Source organism: Chiloscyllium plagiosum, unplaced genomic scaffold, assembly GCF_037043375.1.
Source record: "Chiloscyllium plagiosum isolate Xiang-an unplaced genomic scaffold, Cpla_swu_hap1 HiC_scaffold_4, whole genome shotgun sequence".
NCBI lineage: Eukaryota > Metazoa > Chordata > Chondrichthyes > Orectolobiformes > Hemiscylliidae > Chiloscyllium > Chiloscyllium plagiosum.
The window spans coordinates 68209772-68232080 of NW_028270142.1; the positions used below are offsets into that span (position 1 = coordinate 68209772).

General features: G+C 50.0%; 1 protein-coding gene across 1 annotated transcript in view; it reads right to left on the minus strand.

Annotated features, from left to right (window-relative positions):
* Positions 1-6852: 6852 nt before the first annotated feature.
* cyb5a (cytochrome b5 type A (microsomal)) overlaps positions 6853-22309 on the minus strand; it is a 48517-nt gene continuing 33060 nt past the window's right edge. Inside the window, exons 2-5 of the mRNA XM_043688447.2 lie at positions 19559-19687; positions 17938-17967; positions 8455-8489; positions 6853-7027 (exon numbers count right to left, since the gene is read on the minus strand). Of these exons, the coding sequence (XP_043544382.1) occupies positions 6946-7027; positions 8455-8489; positions 17938-17967; positions 19559-19687 (276 nt within the window). The 3' untranslated portion in view covers positions 6853-6945. The remainder of the gene's footprint in view (positions 7028-8454; positions 8490-17937; positions 17968-19558; positions 19688-22309) is intronic.

A 22309-nucleotide genomic window follows, 5' to 3' on the forward strand; every position in this document is an offset into this window, starting at 1 on the left:
AGAGAGAGAGAGCGCGCGCCCACGAGAGAGAGAGAGCGCGCGCCCACGAGAGAGAGAGAGCGCGCGCCCACGAGAGAGAGAGAGAGCGCGCGCCCACGAGAGAGAGAGAGAGCGCGCGCCCACGAGAGAGAGAGCGCGCGCCCACGAGAGAGAGAGAGCGCGCTCCCACGAGAGAGAGAGAGCGCGCTCCCACGAGAGAGAGAGAGCGCGCTCCCACGAGAGAGAGAGAGCGCGCTCCCACGAGAGAGAGCGCGCTCCCACGAGAGAGAGAGAGCGCGCTCCCACGAGCGAGAGAGAGCGCGCGCGCCCACGAGAGAGAGAGAGCGAACGCGCGCCCACGAGAGATAGCGAACGCGCGCCCACGAGAGATAGCGAACGCGCGCCCACGAGAGAGCGAACGCGCGCCCACGAGAGAGCGCGAACGCGCGCCCACGAGAGAGCGCGAACGCGCGCCCACGAGAGAGCGCGAACGCGCGCCCACGAGAGAGAGAGAGCGAACGCGCGCCCACGAGAGAGAGAGAGCGCGCGCCCACGAGAGAGAGAGAGCGCGCTCCCACGAGAGAGAGAGAGCGCGCTCCCACGAGAGAGAGAGAGCGCGCGCGCCCACGAGAGAGAGAGCGAACGCGCGCCCACGAGAGATAGCGAACGCGCGCCCACGAGAGAGAGCGAACGCGCTCCCACGAGAGAGAGAGAGCGAACGCGCACACGAGAGCGAGCGCGCACGACAGAGAGAGGGGGCGCACGAGAGAGAGAGGGGCCGCACGAGAGAGAGAGGGGCCGCACGAGAGAGAGAGGGGCCGCACGAGAGAGAGAGGGGCCGCACGAGAGAGAGAGGGGGCGCGCGCACGAGAGAGAGCGCGCACACGAGAGCGAGCACGCACACGAGAGCGAGCGCACACGAGAGAGAGGGGGGGCGCACGAGAGAGAGAGGGGGCGCACGAGAGAGAGAGGGGGCGCACGAGAGAGAGAGGGGGCGCACGAGAGAGAGAGGGGGCGCGCGCATGAGAGAGAGAGAGAGAGAGGGGCCGCACGAGAGAGAGAGGGGGCGCGCGCACGAGAGAGAGCGCGCACACGAGAGCGAGCGCGCACACGAGAGCGAGCGCGCACGAGAGAGAGAGGGGGCGCACGAGAGAGAGAGGGGGCGCACGAGAGAGAGAGGGGGCGCACGAGAGAGAGAGAGCGCGCACGAGAAAGAGAGAGCGCGCGCACGAGAGAGAGAGAGCGCGCGCACGAGAAAGAGAGAGCGCGCGCACGAGAGAGAGAGAGCGCGCGCACGAGAGAGAGAGAGCGCGCGCACGAGAGAGAGAGAGCGCGCGCACGAGAGAGAGAGAGCGCGCACGAGAAAGAGAGAGCGCGCACGAGAAAGAGAGAGCGCGCGCACGAGAGAGAGAGAGCGCGCGCACGAGAAAGAGAGAGCGCGCGCACGAGAGAGAGAGAGCGCGCGCACGAGAGAGAGCGCGCGCACGAGAGAGAGAGCGCGCGCACGAGAGAGAGCGCGCGCACGAGAGAGAGAGAGAGAGCGCGCACGAGAGAGAGAGCGCGCGCACGAGAGAGAGAGAGAGCGCGCGCACGAGAGAGAGAGAGCGCGCACGAGTGAGAGAGAGCGCGCACGAGTGAGAGAGAGAGAGCGCGCACGAGAGAGAGAGAGCGCGCGCACGAGAGAGAGAGAGAGAGCGCGCGCACGAGAGAGAGAGAGAGAGCGCGCGCACGAGAGAGAGAGAGAGCGCGCGCACGAGAGAGAGAGAGAGCGCGCGCACGAGAGAGAGCGCGCGCGCACGAGAGAGAGAGAGGGGACGCGCGCACGAGAGAGAGAGGGGGCGCGCGCACGAGAGAGGGGGCGCGCGCACGAGAGAGAGAGAGAGCGCGCGCACGAGAGAGAGCGCGCGCGCGCACGAGAGAGAGAGAGGGGACGCGCGCACGAGAGAGAGAGGGGGCGCGCGCACGAGAGAGGGGGCGCGCGCACGAGAGAGAGAGAGCGCGCACGAGAGAGAGAGAGCGCGCGCGCACACGAGAGAGAGAGAGCGCGCGCGCACACGAGAGAGAGAGCGCGCGCGCACACGAGAGAGAGAGCGCGCGCGCACACGAGAGAGAGAGCGCGCGCGCACACGAGAGAGAGAGCGCGCGCGCACGAGAGAGAGAGAGCGCGCGCACGAGAGAGAGAGAGCGCGCGCGCACGAGAGAGAGAGCGCGCGCGCACGAGAGAGAGAGCGCGCGCGCACGAGAGAGAGCGCGCGCGCACGAGAGAGAGCGCGCGCACGAGAGAGAGAGCGCGCACGAGAGAGAGAGCGCGCACGAGAGAGAGAGCGCGCGCGCACGAGAGAGAGAGCGCGCGCGCACGAGAGAGAGCGCGCACGAGAGAGAGAGAGCGCGCGCACGAGAGAGAGAGAGCGCGCACGAGTGAGAGAGAGAGCGCGCACGAGTGAGAGAGAGAGCGCGCGCACGAGAGAGAGAGAGAGAGAGAGAGCGCGCACGAGAGAGAGCGCGCGCGCACGAGAGAGAGAGAGGGGACGCGCGCACGAGAGAGAGAGGGGGCGCGCGCACGAGAGAGAGAGAGAGCGCGCGCACGAGAGAGAGCGCGCGCGCACGAGAGAGAGAGAGGGGACGCGCGCACGAGAGAGAGAGGGGGCGCGCGCACGAGAGAGGGGGCGCGCGCACGAGAGAGAGAGAGCGCGCGCGCACGAGAGAGAGAGAGCGCGCGCGCACGAGAGAGAGAGAGCGCGCGCGCACGAGAGAGAGAGAGCGCGCGCGCACACGAGAGAGAGCGCGCGCGCACACGAGAGAGAGAGCGCGCGCGCACACGAGAGAGAGAGCGCGCGCGCACGCGAGAGAGAGAGCGCGCGCGCACACGAGAGAGAGAGCGCGCGCGCACACGAGAGAGAGAGCGCGCGCGCACACGAGAGAGAGAGCGCGCGCGCACGAGAGAGAGAGAGCGCGCGCGCACGAGAGAGAGAGCGAGCGCGCACGAGAGAGAGCGCGCGCGCACGAGAGAGAGCGCGCGCGCGCACACGAGAGAGAGCGCGCGCACGAGAGAGAGAGCGCGCACGAGAGAGAGAGCGCGCACGAGAGAGAGAGCGCGCACGAGAGAGAGAGCGCACGAGAGAGAGAGCGCGCGCGCACAAGAGAGAGAGCGCGCGCGCACGAGAGAGAGAGCGGCGCGCGCACGAGAGAGAGAGCGCGCGCGCACGAGAGAGAGAGCGCGCACGAGAGAGAGAGCGCACACGAGAGAGAGAGCGCACACGAGAGAGAGCGCGCGCGCACGAGAGAGAGAGGGGGCGCGCACGAGAGAGAGAGGGGGCGCGCACGAGAGAGAGAGGGGGCGCGCACGAGAGAGAGAGGGGGCGCGCACGAGAGAGAGAGGGGGCGCGCGCACGAGAGAGAGAGAGGGGGCGCGCGCACGAGAGAGAGAGAGGGGGCGCGCGCACGAGAGAGAGAGAGGGGGCGCGCGCACGAGAGAGAGAGGGGGCGCGCGCACGAGAGAGAGAGGGGGCGCGCGCACGCGAGAGAGAGGGGGCGCGCGCACGAGAGAGAGAGAGAGCGCGCGCGCACGAGAGAGAGAGCGCGCGCGCGCACGAGAGAGAGAGAGCTCGCGCGCACGAGTGACAGAGCGCGCGCGCACGAGAGAGAGCGCGCGCACGAGAGAGAGAGAGAGCGCGCGCACGAGAGAGAGAGAGAGCGCGCGCACGAGAGAGAGAGAGAGCGCGCGCACGAGAGAGAGAGAGAGCGCGCGCACGAGAGAGAGAGCGCGCGCACGAGAGAGAGAGAGTGCGCGCGCGCACGAGAGAGAGAGCTCGCGCGCACGAGTGACAGAGCGCGCGTGCACGAGAGAGAGAGCGCGCGCACGAGAGAGAGAGCGCGCGCGCACGAGAGAGAGCGCGCGCGCACGAGAGAGAGAGCGCGCGCGCACGAGAGACAGAGAGCGCGCACGAGAGAGCGCACACGAGAGCGCGCGCGCACGAGAGAGAGAGCGCGCGCGCACGAGAGAGAGAGCGCGCGCGCACGAGAGAGAGAGCGCGTGAGCACGAGAGCGCGCGCGCGCCCCCCCTCTCTCTCTCGTGCGCGCTCTGTCTCTCGTGCGCGCTCTGTCTCTCGTGCGCGCGCGCGCTCTGTCTCTCGTGCGCGCGCGCGCTCTGTCTCTCGTGCGCGCGCGCTCTCTCTCTGTCGTGCGCGCGCTCTCTCTCTCGTGTGCGCGCGCTCTCTCTCGTGTGCGCGCGTGCTCTGTCTCTCGTGCGCGCGCGCGCTCTGTCTCTCGTGCGCGCACGAGAGAGAAAGAGAGTGCGCACGAGAGAGAGCGCACGAGAGAGAGGGAGCGCGCGCACTCGAGAGAGAGCGCACGAGGGAAAGAGAGAGCGCACGAGGGAAAGAGAGAGCGCACGAGGGAAAGAGAGAGAGCGCACGAGAGAAAGAGAGAGAGCGCGCGAGAGAAAGAGAGAGAGCGCGCGAGAGAAAGAGAGAGAGCGTGCGAGAGAAAGAGAGAGAGCGTGCGAGAGAAAGAGAGCGCGTGCGAGAGAAAGAGAGCGCGTGCGAGAGAAAGAGAGAGCGTGGACAAGAGAGAGAAAGAGAGAGCGCGCACGAGAGAGAAAGAGAGAGCGCGCACGAGAGAGAAAGAGAGAGCGCGCACGAGAGAGAAAGAGAGAGCGCGCACGAGAGAGAGAGCGAGCGCACGAGAGAGAGAGCGAGCGCACGAGAGAGAGAGCGAGCGCACGAGAGAGACCGAGCGAGCGCACGAGACCGAGCGAGCGCACGAGAGAGAGCGTGCACGAGAGAGAGCGTGCACGAGAGAGCGCGCACAAGAGAGAGAGAGCGCGCACCAGAGAGAGAGAGAGAGCATGCACGAGAGAGAGAGCGCGCACGAGAGAGAGAGAGAGAGAGAGCGCGCACGAGAGAGAGAGAGAGAGAGCGCGCACGAGAGAGAGAGAGAGAGCGCGCACGAGAGAGAGAGCACGCAAGAGAGGACAGATGGTTATTTAACCTGAGGGCCACCACACCTCAGGCAAGGTGAGAGTTTGAGAACAAGTCCTTCGTGGTACCTCAGCCAGTGAGGGAAGTGAACCGTGCTGTCAGCATTACATTGCCCCACTTCACAGTTAAATATCAAAATTCATCATCAACTCCTACACATAAGCAACATCTACTTAGGGAATGTACTGGAGGATACATATGGTGAATGAATTTGCAAGGTCTTAACAATGTGGCAAAGGGAGGAAACATAGTTTGAATTATTGTATGCAAAAAAATTAGGTTTAATTTTGGGCAATAAAAGGCAAGTAAAAGAGCTTTGTACCATTTTTCTATATGTATTTGCATAACTGAGAAATCATGTACATTGTATTAGCTCATTTAAAATGGATTCTTTTTGCATATTATACAAAATGCATAGTCACGTGAAAAATCTTTGCAACTCACAAAGAAACTTGATGATGGAAGAATGATTTTATGAGATTTGGATGGAAATTATTGTTGCACCTGAGCCACTTTGCTCAGTTAAATAGTGATGGGAAATCAATTGAGAAACCTGCCGATTCTCTTAGCATCAGATGGATACCTGGCATTTTGAGAAAACATATTTTCCAATTGTACAGAGACACAAGGACCATTGCTGGTAACATACATGTATAGCCAGTGTCCTAACCCACCTGCACTACAGTTCACTTGCAAGAGTAAAATATTAAATATTTATGACTAACAGAAAAAAGCAATTCCTTCATGTTGAGTATTTCAGGCCCAAAAAAGACGATTTGCATTTTTTCCTGACATATTTAGCCTTTTATCTCAGCCGTGTGCTTGTGGACTTAGAGGTGGGTGCAAATGGCATCAGTCTCCATCGCTGGGGAACTTACCTAGGCCGAGCCTGGGAATGTCGATCACTCCTACAGGAGGTTGGAAGCCAAGTTACATGAATTACCCCAATTTCGGGGAGATTTTGGAGCCTTGTGGCATTTTTTGCTAGTGGTAGAACAGCCCACACAACATGCAGAGTTGACCAACTCAATGCAGCTGCCAAAGGCAAAAGGATCCTGGAAAAATGGTCGAAATTTTGACCCATTCCTTAATAGGTCATGCAGAGTTATGGTAGTATTTCTTGGGAAGTTCAAGACTCAGCCATCGTGTTATGTTTCAATTTCCTGAAATACTAACATCGCAGTTGTATCAAAGAGGACAAAGTACACTTGAGGTGTAATGCGCAAACCAGATGCAAAGGATTATTTTGACATTATGAAGAGATGAAAAGGATGAAAATGAATCTGGGCATTATCTATGACAAGGATATTGCTGATATTCCACCACCTCAGGTCGAGCTGTACAACTCAACACCAAAAATGAATACACTTCTAGTCCAACTCATCTATAAGTCAGCAGGACCCCAAAGCCCATTCAATTAAAAAATTTCATGCCCAGATCCAAACCAGTCAGAATTTTCCTATACCTTCAGGAAGAGATAGCAGCATTTGTTTTACGTTCAAAAACAGCTCAATTAAGTTTGGGTCGTCAGCAGTGATCCTCGAGTAAGTTTCAGGAGCAATATTGGACTGGGCAACAGATAGTGAGAAGATGGTGTAAGATGATCAGTGCTGTGTCCCTGGAAGTGAGGTGGTGGCAGAGGGGACAATTTTTACACCAGAGATAAGCATTTTTTTTCGTATCTTTAAATACCAGCAATAGCCAGGTAATTACTCACAAGGAAGTAATTTCTCAAATGGTTCTTCAACATGTGTTGGGGCACCTACAAACTATTTCCCATAGATTTATTCCATGTAGTTTAGGCAAAGGAAACCTCACAGGTCAACTGGTATGCTTCGCACTTATTTTACACCAAGGGATGAGATTTGCTACCCAAAGTCTCTTCAATGCAAGTAACATAATTGTCAAATTTATTTTCTGTGATAATTAATTTGCAATTGGTTGAAATTGACATGAAATAGTTCCATCATCTCTTCCACAGAATGTTCAATGATCCATTGCAAAATAGCGGTATAGGAGAGCCACAGTCAAGCCAGCTGCTGCTGGGATTATCCAATTGGACCACCAACTGCAAGGAAAGAACAACCACAGAATCAAAAGGCATTGTAGTGTCAGGATCAAAAAATGCTGTAAATCATAATGGGTCCGGCAGCATCCATGGAGAGAAAGCAAGCTAATATTTTGAATTTCGATGACTCTTCATCAGCTGTGATGAAACGTCATCGAGACTTGAAATCTTAGCTTGCTTTCCATCCATGGATGCTGCCTGACCCACTGATTTACAGCATTTTTGTTTTCAGTACAGATTCCAGCATCTGCAGTAATTTGCTCCTATATAGAAGAAGGATCACTTAGATTTACTAACTTCCAAACACTTGGTTATGGATATATATCTTCACTTTCACTTTAAGCAGAAATAGTCATTTAAAATGCACCTTCACATTTACAAGCAAGCGCTACTGAATGCACATATATTTAAAAAAATACACTTTCAATATTGGTACAAGTGACAGAGGAAATCACACCTCTTAGGTATATTTCCAGAGTCCGTGTTGGGTAAAAACTGGGCTAAAATATTTTTAAAAAAAGCAGGTGAGGCAGAACTAGGGAGGGAAGAGGAGGCAGTAATGGGAATGCTTTTGCAGAGACAGTTCTGTGAAGACAATAAACAATACTACCTCATTATTTACCATAAACATACAGTACAAAAGCAAATAAAAAATTAGTTTAAAATTGCTAGAATTCAAACAGAACTGAGCAAAAAATGTTGAATTATACAAAGATATCAGTTTATATCTTATTTAACCAAGGAAACTTATTAATTTTCATTCATGAAAGTCTATGAGATTGGAATGCATTCTGTTGGCCATTGGCAAACAATTTTAGTTCATGATTTGGAGATGCCGGTGTTGGTCTGGGGTGTACAAAGTTAAAAATCACACAACACTAGGTTATAGTCCAACAGGTTTAATTGGAAGCACTAGCTTTCGGAGCGCTGCTCCTTCATCAGGTGGTTGTGGAGTACCTGTTGGACTATAACCTGGTGTTGTGTGATTTTTAATTTTGGTTCAATTTTGGGGCGACACAGTGGCTCAGTGGTTAGCACTGCTGCCTCACAGCCAGGGACCTGGGTTTGATTCATACCTTGTGCGACTGCCTGTGTGCAGTTTACACATTTTTCCCATGTCTGCATGGGTTTCCTCCGGGTGCTCCGGTTTCCTCCCACAATCCAAAGAAGTGCAGGTCAGGTGAATTGGCCATGCTAAATTGCCCATAATGTTAGGTACATTAGTCACAGGTAAATATAGGCTTGGGAAATGGGTCTGGGGGGTTACTTTGTGGAGGGTCGGTGTGGACTTGTTGGGCGGAAGGGCCTGTTTCCATACTGTAGGGAATTTAATCTAATCAAACTTGGTTCAATATTTGAAATCCAATGTTGTATAAGAATACGTCATTGACTTCATTAAAAAAAGATAATTATTAATAATATCATACCTTTGTTCAGACTCCACTAAGACAACATTTGGCTCCTGTAACAAAGACCAAGATGTTAAAGCAGGAGCATAAATGGTCTCAATCAGTAAGATTTCACTTACAAACAGAAAAGGCCAACATGGAGGAAGTTGTCAGCTGCACAATGTTTTCCTCCAAATATCTGCTCCTCGTGTATTTGGCAATACACGAATTTAAAAAGAAAATTCTTAACAGGGTGGGGAAGTCGCGGGCTGGGACAGTATTTATTGCACATCACTAATTGCCCAGCAGATGCTGTAGTGAGCTGCCTTCTTGAACAGCTGCAGTCCATTTGCTGAATGTAAACCCACAATGTCCTTAAGAAGGAAATCCCAGAATTCTAACCTAGTGACAGATGATTATTGCCATCATCTGCATTGGAAAGGAAAAACTACTTTGTGGTCTAATGAGAGAAGACTCGTCTTAAACAAGATGTAGTTTATTGCAAGATAACAAACAGGAACAAGATAAATGTCACTGATTCCTTGGAACCAAGAATGACGCCTGTCAGACTAAATGAATTTTCTGAAGACAGAGAAGCCCAATTTTGGATCCATATGCTTTTCTTCCTCCTTCCTATGCTTCTGCCAGCTAACTTCTCCTTCCTCGTTCCACTTCATAGTCAAGTAAGGCTCAAAGTGGCTTTTTCTTTTATGTTATCAGGAGATGTTAGCAGTCAGCAGCTTCTTCCTCGCAGTTAGATTTTAAGACAGATCCAAAGTTGGTCTAGGTTGGACTTAGATTTTTAATATTGATGGCATATCCATGAATTTCCTGATCATTTCAGAGAGTTGAAGCCTGTTGTAAAGGAAGACAGAGGCAGCCTACCAAATTGCCTGTAATTGCCACTCCTTTTGGTCATTCTTCGCAAAATTTTCATTATTGAATCTTTCTCGAACTTCTTTTCGAAACTTTAGAATATCATGATTACATTAGTGTGGAAACAGGCCCTTTGGCCCAACAAGTCCACACCGACCCTCCAAACAGTAACCCACCCAGACCCATTCCCCTTCACCTAACACTACAGGCAATTTAGCATGGCCAGTTCACCTAAGCTGCACATTTTTAGACTGTGGGAGGAAACCGAAGCACCCGGAGGAAACCCACGCAGACACAGGGAGAATGTACAAATTCCACACAGATAGTTGCCTGAGGCAGGAATTGAACCCGGGTCTCTGGCGCTGTGAGGCAGCAGTGCCAACCACTGAGCCATCGTGCCGCCCACATCATCTTTCTCTTTTATTATTCTTCCCAGCCTCTCCTATGTCACTTGTTCAAATCTGTTGCATCTCATACATATTCCCAATGTTGAAGATTAAGATTGCAGACCTGAACAATTAACTCCCTCTTTCTCCGCAGATGCTGTCTGGCCTGCTGGCTATTTCTAGCATTTCAATTTTTAATTCCGATTTCCAGAACAGAGGGTATTTTGTCCTTTTGTATGTTATTGTGTAAACTGCAAGCAAACCAGATGTGATGGACTTAACCAAAGAACAAAAGAGAAGTACAGCATAGGAACAAGTCCTTCAACCGTCCTAGTCGGTGCCAACCATCATGCCTTAAATAAACTAAAACACAAACCTTCTGCCCTTATTCAGTCCATATCCCTATTTTCCCTCCCTATTCATGTGACCATCCAGATGCCTCTTAAAAGTCGCCAACATGCCTGCTTTCACCACCTCTTCTGACAGTGCATTCCAGGCTCCTACCACTCTATTCCTCGTGGATCTCCTTTAAACATTCCCCCTTTCGCCTGGAATCTGTGCTCCTCTGTAATTGAAATGTCAACCCTCAGAAAAACCCTCTGACTATCCACCCCAACTATGCTTATAATTTTGTAGACCTCTAATTAGGTCTCCTCTGAGCCACTATTTTTCCAGTGAAAACAGTCTTTTTAACCTTTCCTCATGGCCAATGTCCTCAAGATCAGGCACCATTCTCTGCACACTTTCCAAAGCATCTATGCCCTTCTGATCGTGTGGCAACTAAATCTTCACACAATACTTCACATGTGTCCTAATAATGGTTTTAAATAACTGCAACACGGTTTGCCAACACTTGTACTCTGTTTCCCAGCCAATGAAGGCAAGCATGCCAAATGCCTTCTTAATCATCTTGGACATCTGTTTGTGTCGTTGAAAGTTTGGGTTTTTTTTGGGAGGTGGGGGGGTGGGGGAGTGGGGGGACATAAATTTCATTTAAGAGTAGGGAGTGCTTTAGATATGGGCAGCACAGTGGCTCAGTGGTTAGCACTGCTGCCTCACAGCACCAGGGTCCCAGGTTCAATTCCAACCTCTGGCGACTGTCTATGTGGAGTTTGCACATTCTCCCAGTGTCTGGGTGGGGGTGCTCCGGTTTCCTCCCACAGTCCAAAGATGTGCAGGTTAGGTGAATTGGCCATGCTAAATTGCCCATAGTGTTAGGTGCATTAGTCAGAGAGAAAAGGGGTTTGGGTGGGTTACTTTTCGGAGGGTCGGTGTGGACTGTTGGGCCGAAGGACCTGTTTCCACACTGTAGGGAATCTAACCTATTCAATACAAACTCCTTTTAAAAGAAAATCATTTTGGGAACTAGTACATACAGAATTAACAGCAGAGCGAGATTGTTCTGCCCAACTGACCCAACAGCTCATATGGAGATGCCATCTACATTCTAGATCTAATTTCAAACTAGACCAACTTCTGACCTTTCTTAAGACACAAACGCTGACTGGAAGAATGAAGCTGCTGACTGTTAGGCATGTATCTCCTGATCCATAAAAGTGTAAGCCACTTTCAGCCTCAATTAGTTGACCATGAAGTGGAAAGCTAGTGATTATCCTCCCCATGATCCTCAGGATTCTTAGCCTCCTGTAGCGTCCTGCTGAAAGACTTCAGTCCTAAATCACTTCAACATCTTGAAGTGGTCAGGGAGCTCACATGGAGATGCCATCTACATTCCAAAGCTAATTCCAAACTAGATGGATTCCGGACTACATTCAACCCAGCACAGTTCGGAACCGAACAGAACAACCAGTACAGACTACAGATTCAAAACCATCAGAAACAGTTCTCCTTCCAGATCCTCTACTCCACACTCGCAGCAATGTGCCGGCACCTAACCTCTCTACAGTCAGCCCTGCCTCAGCTAAGGGCCACACACTCCCAGAACTGTAAAGGACCCACTCTGTACTATATTCTAAGAATACAAACAGTATTTCAATACCATCTCAAAAATCAAAAACTGTAAATACAACAAACTTTTACACATGCACCCCCATAACCAGCGCTCCTCAAACATTCCAGAAGATTTACCCAGCCTCTGCAACTGCTCGGACGCCATTATCCATATGGTTGGTACAGCTATCAACCCCACGGTGATTGATGACATCACTTCCGCCGCCATCATGGCCACTTCCACAGACACTTCTGCCCCTCACGATTCCTCATGCACCACACGACATCACTTCCGCCCCACGTGTCATTGCTGATGTCACATGTTCAGTGACTTCTATCCGCTCTACTGCCGTGTTCACCACCACTTCCACCCCCACCAACACCACTCACCTGCATTCTGCCGACACCTCACCCCCCCCCCCCCCCCCCCCAAGAACCCTGAGGGGAACACCACCCCTGCTCATGACTCCATCCCAATTGCCCCCACCACCACACCCACTCCAGTCACTCCAGTTACAGGCTCCACCCTCACTCCCAGCTCCACACCTACACCAGGCCCTAGCTCCCAGCCCTGCCAAGTTTTCCCCATTCCCCTGACTTCCCCCTCACTGAGGACAAACAATCAGCCCACAGCAAAGGCCTTACCTTTATCCACTTCCGTCCATGCAATGAATTGAATACACGTCGTGACGTCAAACACTTCTTCCGTCGCCTCCTTACTTTTACAATCAGGACTCCCACCCACCTTCCAAAGACCTCTTCACTCGCCTCCAACGCAGTCCATCCACCTGGACATCCCGCACTGGCCTATTACCCGCCCTCGACCTCTTCATTTCCAACTGCCGCTGAGACATTAACCGTCTAAAACTGTCTAACCCCCTCCCCCACTCCAACCCCTCACCCTCATAATGTGCAGCCCTCCACTCCAATCCCAACCTCACCATCAAACCAGCAGATAAAAGGGGTGCAGTGGTAATTTGGCGCACTGACCTCTACACTGCTGAAGCCAGACGCCAACTCCAAGACACCTCCTCCTACCGCCCCCTCAACGATGACCCCACCCCCATCACCAAATCATCATTTCCCAGACCATACAGAACCTCATCACCTCAGGAAATCTCCCACCCACAGCTTCCAACCTCGTAGTCCAGGAACTCTGCACCGCCCGATTCTACCTCCTTCCCAAGATCCACAAGCCTGACCACCCCGGCCGACCCATTGTCTCAGCATGCTCCTGCCCCACTGAACTCATCTCCTACCTCGACACTGTCCTATCCCCCCAGTCCGGGATCTCCTCACATACATTCAAGACACCACCCATGCCCTCCACCTCCTCCAAGACTTCCGTTTCCCTGACCCCCAACACCTCATCTTCACCATGGACATCCAATCCCTCAACGCCTCCATCCACTATGATCAGGGCCTCCAAGCCCTCCGTTTCTTCCTCTCCCGACATCCCCAACAGTACCCTTCCACTGACACTCTCATTTGTTTGGCTGAACTGGTCCTTACCCTTAATTTCTCCTTCGAATCCTCCCCCTTCCTCCAGACCAAACGAGTAGCCATGGATACCTGTATGGGCCCCAGCTATGCCTGTCTCTTTGTCGTAGAACAGTCGATCTTCCGTAATTATACCAGCACCAATCCCCACCTCTTCCTCTGCTACAGTGATGACTGCATCGGCACCATCTCCAGCTCCTGCAAGGAGGTTGAGCAGTTCATCAACTTCACCAACACATTCCACCCCGACCTTAAATTCACCTGGACCATCACTGACACATCCCTCCCCTTCCTAGACCTCTCCATCTCCATTAATGACGATCGACTTGACACTGACATTTTTTTTTTTTTACAAACCCACCGACTCCCACAGCTACCTGGATTACACCTCTTCCCACCCCACCTCCTGCAAAAATGCCATCCCGAATTCCCAATTCCTCCGCCTCCGCCATATCTGCTCCCAAGGAGGACCAGTTCCACCACAGAACACACCAGATGGCCTCCTTCTTTAGAGATTGCAATTTTCCTGCTCACGTGGTTGAAGATGCCCTCCAATGCATCGCATCCACATCCCGCACCTCTGCCCTCAAACCCCACCCCTCCAACCATAACAAGGACAGAACCCCCCTGGTCCTTACTTTCACCTTACCAACCTTCGCATTAACCATATCATCCGCCGACATTTCTGCCACCTCCAAATGGACCCCACCACCAGGGATATAGTTCCCTCCCCACCCCTTTCCGCAAAGGCCATTCTCTCCGTAACTACCTGGTCAGGTCTGCGCCCCTCAACAACCCACCCTCCCATCCTGGCACCCTCCCCTGCCATCGCAGGAATTGCAAAACCTGCGCCCACACCTCCTCCCTCACCACCATCCAAGGCCCCAAAGGAGCCTTCCACATCCAAAGTTTCACCTGCACATCCACCAATGTCATTTATTGTATCCATTGCTCCCGATGCAGTCTCCTCTACACTGGGGAGACTGGATGCCTCCTCACAGAGCGCTTCAGGGAACACCTCTGGGACACCTGCACCAATCAACTCCACCACCCCGTGCCCCAACATTTCAACTCCCCCTTCCACTCTACCGAGGACAAGCAGGTCCTGGGCTTCCTCCACCGCCGCTCCCTCACCACCTGATGCTTGGACGAAGAACGCCTCATCTTCCACCTCGGAACACTTCAACCCCAGGGCATCAATGTGGACTTCACCAGTGCCCTCATTTCCCCTCCCCCCACTTCACCTCAGTTCCAACCTTCCAGTGCAGCACTGTCCTCCTTCAAGACATGACATTGAAGAGAAGGAGAGATTGTACTTGTGAAGTGCTTGGTCATTACCTCAGTTCCACATCTTGGTTAACGTGAGCAAGCAAATAACAATCTTGAATATATAGTTTAGCACAATTTAATGTTTGTTGGTAAGTAGTGTCTTGCTGGGCGGAGGGGCCTGTTTCTATGCTGCATGACTCTATATCTCAGGACAAGGAAGGCAAACTACCTTGGGACAAGATCCCTTAAATCTGTCAACTGCTTGCAAAAGATCAATATTTTAACAGTAATTTTAACAGTAATAGTCACAGCACACGTGTCGGCAATCACCATCAAGAGCTGCTTAACATCATCACGACGGAATTCCCTAATATTACAAACCTGGGAGTTACCATTTACCAGAAACTGAACTGATGTAGCCTAAGCTGAAAATGTGTTGCTGGAAAAGCGCAGCAGGTCAGGCAGCATCCAAGGAACAGGAGAATCGACGTTTCGGGCATAAGCCCTTGTTCAGGAATGAGGAAAGTGTGTCCAGCAGGCTAAGATAAAAGGTAGGGAGGAGGGACTTGGGAGAGGGGCGTTGGAAATGCGATAGGTGGAGGGAGGTCAAGGTGAGGGTGATAGGCCGGAGTGGGGTGGGGGCGGAGAGGTCAGGAAGATGATTGCAGGTTAGGAAGGCGGTGCTGAGTTCAAGAGATTTGACTGAGACAAGGTGGGGGGAGGGGAAATGAGGAAACTGGAGAAATCCGAGTTCATCCCTTGTGGTTGGAGGGTTCCTAGGCAGAAGATGAGGCGCTCTTCCTCCAACCGTCGTGTTGCCATGGTCTGGCGATGGAGGAGTCCAAGGACCTGCATGTCCTTGGTGGAGTGGGAGGGGGAGTTAAAGTGTTGGGCTACGGGGTGGTTGGGTTGGTTGGTCCGGGTGTCCCAGAGGTGTTCTCTGAAACGATCCGCAAGTAGCCGGCCTGTCTCCCCAATATAGAGGAGGCCACATCGGGTGCAGCGGATGCAATAGATGATGTGTGTGGAGGTGCAGGTGAATTTGTGGCGGATATGGAAGTGTCCCTTGGGGCCTTAGTGGGAAGTAAGGGGGGAGGTGAGGGCACAACTTTTGCATTTCTTGCGGTTGCAGGGGAAGGTGCCGGGAGTGGAGGTTGGGTTGGTGTGGGGTGTGGACCTGACGAGGGAGTCACGGAGGGAGTGGTCTTTTCGGAACGCTGATAGGGGAGGGGAGGGAAATATATCACTGGTGGTGGGGTCCGTTTGGAGGTGGCGGAAATGGCGGCGTTGTACATGGAGGTTGGTGGGGTGGTAGGTGAGGACCAGTGGGGTTCTGTCCTGGTGGCGGTTGGAGGGGCAGGGCTCAAGGGCGGAGGAGCGGGAAGTGGAAGAGATGCGGTGGAGGGCATCGTCGACTACGTCTGGCGGGAAATTGCGGTCCTTGAAGAAGGAGGCCATCTGGGTTGTACGGTTTTGGAACTGGTCCTCCTGGGAGCAGATGCGGCGGAGACGAAGGAATTGGGAATATGGGATGGCGATTTTACAGGGGGCAGGGTGGGAGGAGGTGTAGTCTAGGTAGCTGTGGGAGTCAGTCGGTTTATAGTAAATGTCCGTGTCAATTCGGTCACCCGAGATAGAAATGGAAAGATCTAGGAAGGGGAGGGAGGAGGCTGAGACGGTCCAGGTGAATTTGAGGTCAGGGTGGAAGGTGTTGGTAAAATGGATGAACTGTTCAACCTCGTCGTGGGAGCACGAGGCAGCGCCGATACAGTCATCGATGTAGCGGAGGATAAGGTGGGGATTGATGCCAGTGTAGCTCCGGAAGATGGACTGTTCCACATATCCTACAAAGAGGCAGGCATAGCTGGGGCCCATGGCTACTCCTTTGGTTTGGAGGAAGTGGGAGGATTGGAAAGAGAAGTTGTTCAGGGCGAGGACCAGTTCAGTCAGTCGAAGGAGGGTGTCAGTAGAAGGGTACTGGTTGGTACGGCGGGAAAGGAAGAAGCGGAGGTCTTTAAGTCCTTCGTGATGGGGGATGGAGGTGTACAGGGACTGGATGTCAATGGTGAAGATAAGGCGTTGGGGACCGGGGAAGCGAAAATCATGGAGGAGGTGGAGGGCATGGGTGGTGTCCCGAACGTAGGTGGGGAGTTCTTGGACTAAGGGGGACAGGACCGTGTCGAGGTATGCAGAGATGAGTTCGGTGGGGCAGGAGCAGGCTGAGACAATGGGTCGGCCGGGGCAGTCAGGTTTGTGGATTTTGGGCAGGAGGTAGAAACAGGCGGTGGGGGGTTGTGGGACTGAGGTTGGAGGCGGTGGATGGGAGATCCCATGAGGTGATGAGGTTCTGGATGGTCTGGGAGACGATGGTTTGGTGGTGGGAGGTGGGGTCATGGTCAAGGGGGCATGACACCAGTCATGGATCATAAAATCCCGAAGTGTGGGAACGGCATTCAGCCCATTCAGTTCACACCGACCCTCTAAACAGCATCCCATCCAGATTTAAACCCCTATTTTAATCCTGTAAGCTCATATTTACCATGGCTAATCCACCTATCCTGAAGATCCCTGGGCACTATGGCAATTTAGCATGGCCAGCTCACCCAACCTGCACATGTTTGGACAGTGCGAGGAAACTGGAGCACCCAGAGGAAACCCATGCAGACACAGGGAAGAATGTGCAAAGGCCACAGTCACCAGAGGTTGGAATTGAACCCGAGTCCATGGCATTGTGAGACAGCAGCGCTAACGACTGCGCCATCATGCCATCCCTAAGTTGGGGTAATGATGGAATAGTCCCCATTTGATTCCGTACAGTGTGGAAACAGGCCATTTGGCCCAACAGGTCCATACCAACCCACCCACACCCACATCCCTCTGACTAATGCACCTAACACTATTGGCAATTTAGCATGACCAATTCACCTGACCCACACATCTTTGGATGGTGGGAGGAAACCCACGCAGACACGAGGAGAATGTGCAAATTCCACACAGACTGTCACCCGAGGCTGGAATTGAACCCGGGTTCCTGGAGCTGTGAGGCAGCAGTGCTAACCACTTGCCTGGAGGTGCAGGTCCAATAACTTTCAAGAAGCTTGACATCATCCAGAAAAAAGCAGTCCATTTGATCGCTGCCAGATTCTCAACCATACACCTGTTCAGCGGTTATGCAGTAGGAGCAGTTTGTACAATGTCAAGGTACCTTTGACAGCATCTTCGAAATCCATTACCACTTCCAGCTAGAAGGTCAAGGGCAGAAAATACATGGGAACACCACCCTCAAGTTCTCCTCCAAGCCAAACCATCCTGACTTGGAAATATTCCATCATTCCTTCAGTGTCACTGGGTCAAAATCCTTAAACTTCTTTCCTAATGGCACTATGGGAGTCATTACACTCCAAGGACCACAGCAATTCAAGAAGGCAGTTCACCATCAACTTCAAAGACAACTAGGGATAGCCATTAAATGCTGGGTGAATCAGTGAACTCCTGTACCATACAATAAAAAGTAAAAGCTTTTATTCTAACAAAACCTTACCGGTGGCTTCACAAAAGCTCCTCTATCATCCTGCAATAAAATAAACAAAATACATTATCAAAAATTCATTTTGGTAATCCAATAGTCATACCCTGAATGATTTCACATTATAAAGTTATTTATTGAACCATGGTTTTAATCTGATCATCTGGGACCTCGACCTCCCTCTCCATTTTGCATTATTTGCTCAGAATTGCCATTTTCATATAGTCAGTTTTGCTATAATAGGTGTTTCTTCAATGCGAATTTGTTTTAATGTGATTGAAGAATTTAGACTGTTATTTGTAGAATGCGAACTTTCCTACCTATATTGACTATAGTACGATTCGGCCCATTAGTTTAGATGGTGCGGCTATAGCACAATTTCCTTACAATGTGTAATCACACAAGAATGGAACTATGTCAGAACTGACTGTGCTCAATATTACAACTATAGTCAGAACTGACTGTACTCAATATTACTATACTCAATGTTACAAGACTCTAGTTCTGATAATATATATATCGTATTACAAATGGATTGGACTTGGATTTAATTGGTCAAGCCCTTAAAAACTTGCAGGGAGCACTAAAATAATAAATTGGGTTAAAATTTAAAAGAACAGACAAATTAGCAGATTGTGAAGAAGGATGCAAAAGGAAACAATTGTTGAAGTGATAGATATTTAATGGAATAATTAGACTATAATTAAATACTAAATGGAAAATAAAATTACTAATAAAACCAGAGAACAGGAATAAAAATTGGAAGTAAATTTAGAACGGTGAAAGCGAGATGGCAAGGTGAAAAAGTTGCATATTCTAGAGATGAAACATATTAGTTGCTTTCATCCATGTCTTTGTCATTTCAATTCCCCAGGGTTTACCTGGCTGGAGATCCATGAAAATTTCCATCCATTGCCCTCCATTAATCATCTCATTCAAATATCTACTGCCCATATCTTTACAACATCAGTTTTCACTCACCTATCACATCTCTCCTTGCTACACAGGCTTTGTATTCCATTGTTCCTCAAATTTCAGCTATCTTTAAGTCCTCCTAGTTTTGCTTTTACCTATTCATACAACATCATCCAGTTTGAACAATTTCATTTCCCAAATTCTCCATTCCAGTGACTTGGTCTCCTGAATTTCTTATCCATCATCTCCACTTTATTAATGGCTGCTTCTTCAGTTAAAAGTCCCCTCTACGTTGTAGGGTGCACAATCATGTAGTAATCAAGGAGTGCCACACAGTGGACGTATTGGTCAATTTGAGTAGTGGTTCCTTTAAGACAGCTGCATGAGTTAGCCACTGGCTATTTACAGAGACCATACTGTCAGAAACAGGACAGGTACAATGAAGAGGAAATCAGAGACAACATTCCACAAGCTACCTCGAACATTTATTCTGAAAGTTCTCTTTAAAGCTCTTCTCTGATCATTCCTATTAAAACCAACTTCACATTCTTGCTGGACATCCAATTGCTTCTCCTTCATGCCTCTAAAGTGCTTGAACAATCTTCTATTTTGATAGTGTTACATTAATGTTATTGTTCAACTGAGTTGAGTCAATAACCTCAGGATTTCTAAATTTAATTCTGAAAGTAGTGCTACAAATTTCAGAGGTAACAAGACTCACAGGATGAAGTTCTCCAATGAAGTATTTTTTTGTCATCTCTCGTGCATCAGTAGAATGTCCAACGTCATCAAAAGCTTCTGATGCATCACCTCCTGCTTGCTCTCGGAGTACTTCTTCACCACCAGGATGCTGCAAGACACAATAAAATGGTTGAAGTTAGCAATTTAAAAATTAAAGAACAAGCAGATATTATTCATACATGCCATGATTGATTTGGAGATGCCGGTGTTGGACTGGGGCGTACAAAGTTAAAAATCACACAATACCAGCTTATAGTCCAACAGATTTAATTGGGTTAAGTTAGTGCTTCCAATTAAACCTGTGGACTATAACCTGATGTTGTGTGATTTTTAAAGAAAGACTGGATAGGCTGGGACTTTTTTCCACTGGAGTGTAGGAGGTTGGGAACTGACCTGATAGAAGTTTATAAAATAATGAGAGGTATAAATAAAGTTGATGGTAGATGTCTTTTCCCTAAGATGGGGAATTTCAAGACAAGGGGGCATATTTTTAAGGTGAGATGAGAAAGATTTTAAAGAGGCAATGTTTTTACACAGAGAGTGGTTTCTGTGTGGAATGAACTTCCTGAAGAAGTGGCGAATGTGGGTATAATACAATGTTTGAAAGACATTTAGATGGATAGGAAATGTTTGGAGGGATATGGACCAGGAGCAAGTAGGTGGGGCTAGTTCAGTTTGGGATTATAGTTGGACTGAAGAGTCTATTTCCATGCTGCATGTCTTTAAATCTGCTCTGGAAATGTGTTGCTGGAAAAGCGCAGCAGGTCAGGCAACATCCAGGGAACAGGAGAATCGACGTTTCGGGCATAAGCCCTTCTTCAGGAATGAACAAAGTTTCTCTCAGTCTTGAACATACTTAATGACCCAGTCTCAACAGCTCTCTGCATTAAAGAATCTCCACAGATTCACTACCCTCTGAGAGAAGAAATTCCTCTTCATCCAGTTCCTAACTGGGCAGGCTCTTATTCTGAGATTATTCCATCTTGTCCTCGATTCTTCCACAGGAGAAACAGCCTTTCCACAACTTCCATGTCAAGTTACATATTTCAATAAGGTCACCTCTCATTTTTCTAAAATCCCATGTGTCCAAGCCCAATCTGCTAAACCACTCCTCAGAATTATATTATTCCATAACCGGGATCAATTTAGTGAAACTTCTCTGGACTGTCTCAATTATTAATATACATTTCCTAAGATAAGGGGATGAAAACTGTTCACAGATCACAGAAAGTGGCCAATTTGCACTGGTTAAAAGCCTGTTCTTTTCTCCACACACATTTATCACTAAATGTATGAATTAATAAGCTGAATTGCAAATTCTATGCACGAATTGTACAAGAACAAAATGTTCTCTGATCTGTGTGAATTGGCTGTTTATCCCACTGCTGTTGAAAAGATCTTGAGTTAGTGTGATCACAAAGATATTATTTAAGCATGTATGCTATATTTAAGAGGTATTTAGATGTATACTTGTCAATTTGTAGTAAATTGGGATTAGAATAGATAGGTGGTTGTTTTCGACTGACGCAGAGGTGGTGGCCCGAAGGACCTTATTCTATGCTGTAAACCTCTACGACTCTATGCAAGGAGCCAAATCCATCCTGTCTCAGAGTCTTAATTAACTCTGCAAAAGGTGCAGCACATATTTATAGTACTCAAGTTCCTATTCTGTCACACAGCTTTGAAAATCCAAGACTCATTAGATACCTGGTATGTTGTTTTGAGTACAGTACACATATACAACCTGACATTAACTTTGCCTATAGTCCCTCCTTTGAGGCCTCTGATCAGACCAGCCTGATGCATACAGGACATTCCATTCAGGTGGATGAAGGAGCAATGCTCCGAAAGCTAATGTGCTTCCAATTAAACCTGTTGGACTATAACCTGGTGTTGTGCGATTGTCAAATTCATACATATGCTTGCATCCAAAAATAAAGATTATGTGGAAAGATCATTCACTACATGCCCCTAAAAAACTCAGAAGCCATTTCTTTCTTGTAATTTCACCATGTATTTTTCCTCAAATTTTGTTACATACAAACAAACAAGTCTGTCAAGATGGCTGGACACTCATGCAGACACAGACAGCCAAACAATCATGAATCTCTGTCCTTTAACTAGTCAGAAATGTTTGACTCAAATTTGTATTATTTTGGCAAAGATTTCTGGCTTGATGCTATTAAAGGTGTTCCAGTGAAACGGTCCTTAGTTGGTTCATTGCAGCCTTTAATGTTATTCCATTCTTGGACAGGGTAGGATTCATTTGCTATCAGCCGTATAGGAATGAACAATATAAGTAAAATGAGAAAATATGATGTTCTGCTGCAATGATTTGAAGAGTTAGAGTCCAAATTAAATGTGAAACCTCACTAGCTAATACTCTGATTTTTATCATAGTCGCACTTCAATTGGCATCAGGGATGCAGATTCGACAGTTGAGTACATGGGCTCAAAGCATGGTGGAGGAAGAAGGGGTTTCAGTTCATCCAGCACTGGCACTAGTACAAGGGAAAGAAGGAGCTGTTCCATGGGGCTCCACTTAAATTGGACTGGGACAGGTTTTCTGGCAAATCTTAGACCAGGGGTGTGGATAAGAGGTTGATTTAAGGGAAAGGACAAGGGATAGGTGAAGGAATATATCGAAATTTAAAGGAGAACAGTGGAGGCAATAAAGCTGTGTAGTGATTCAAGTAAAAGATGGGCTGTGGGGCTGCGAGATTAATAGTAA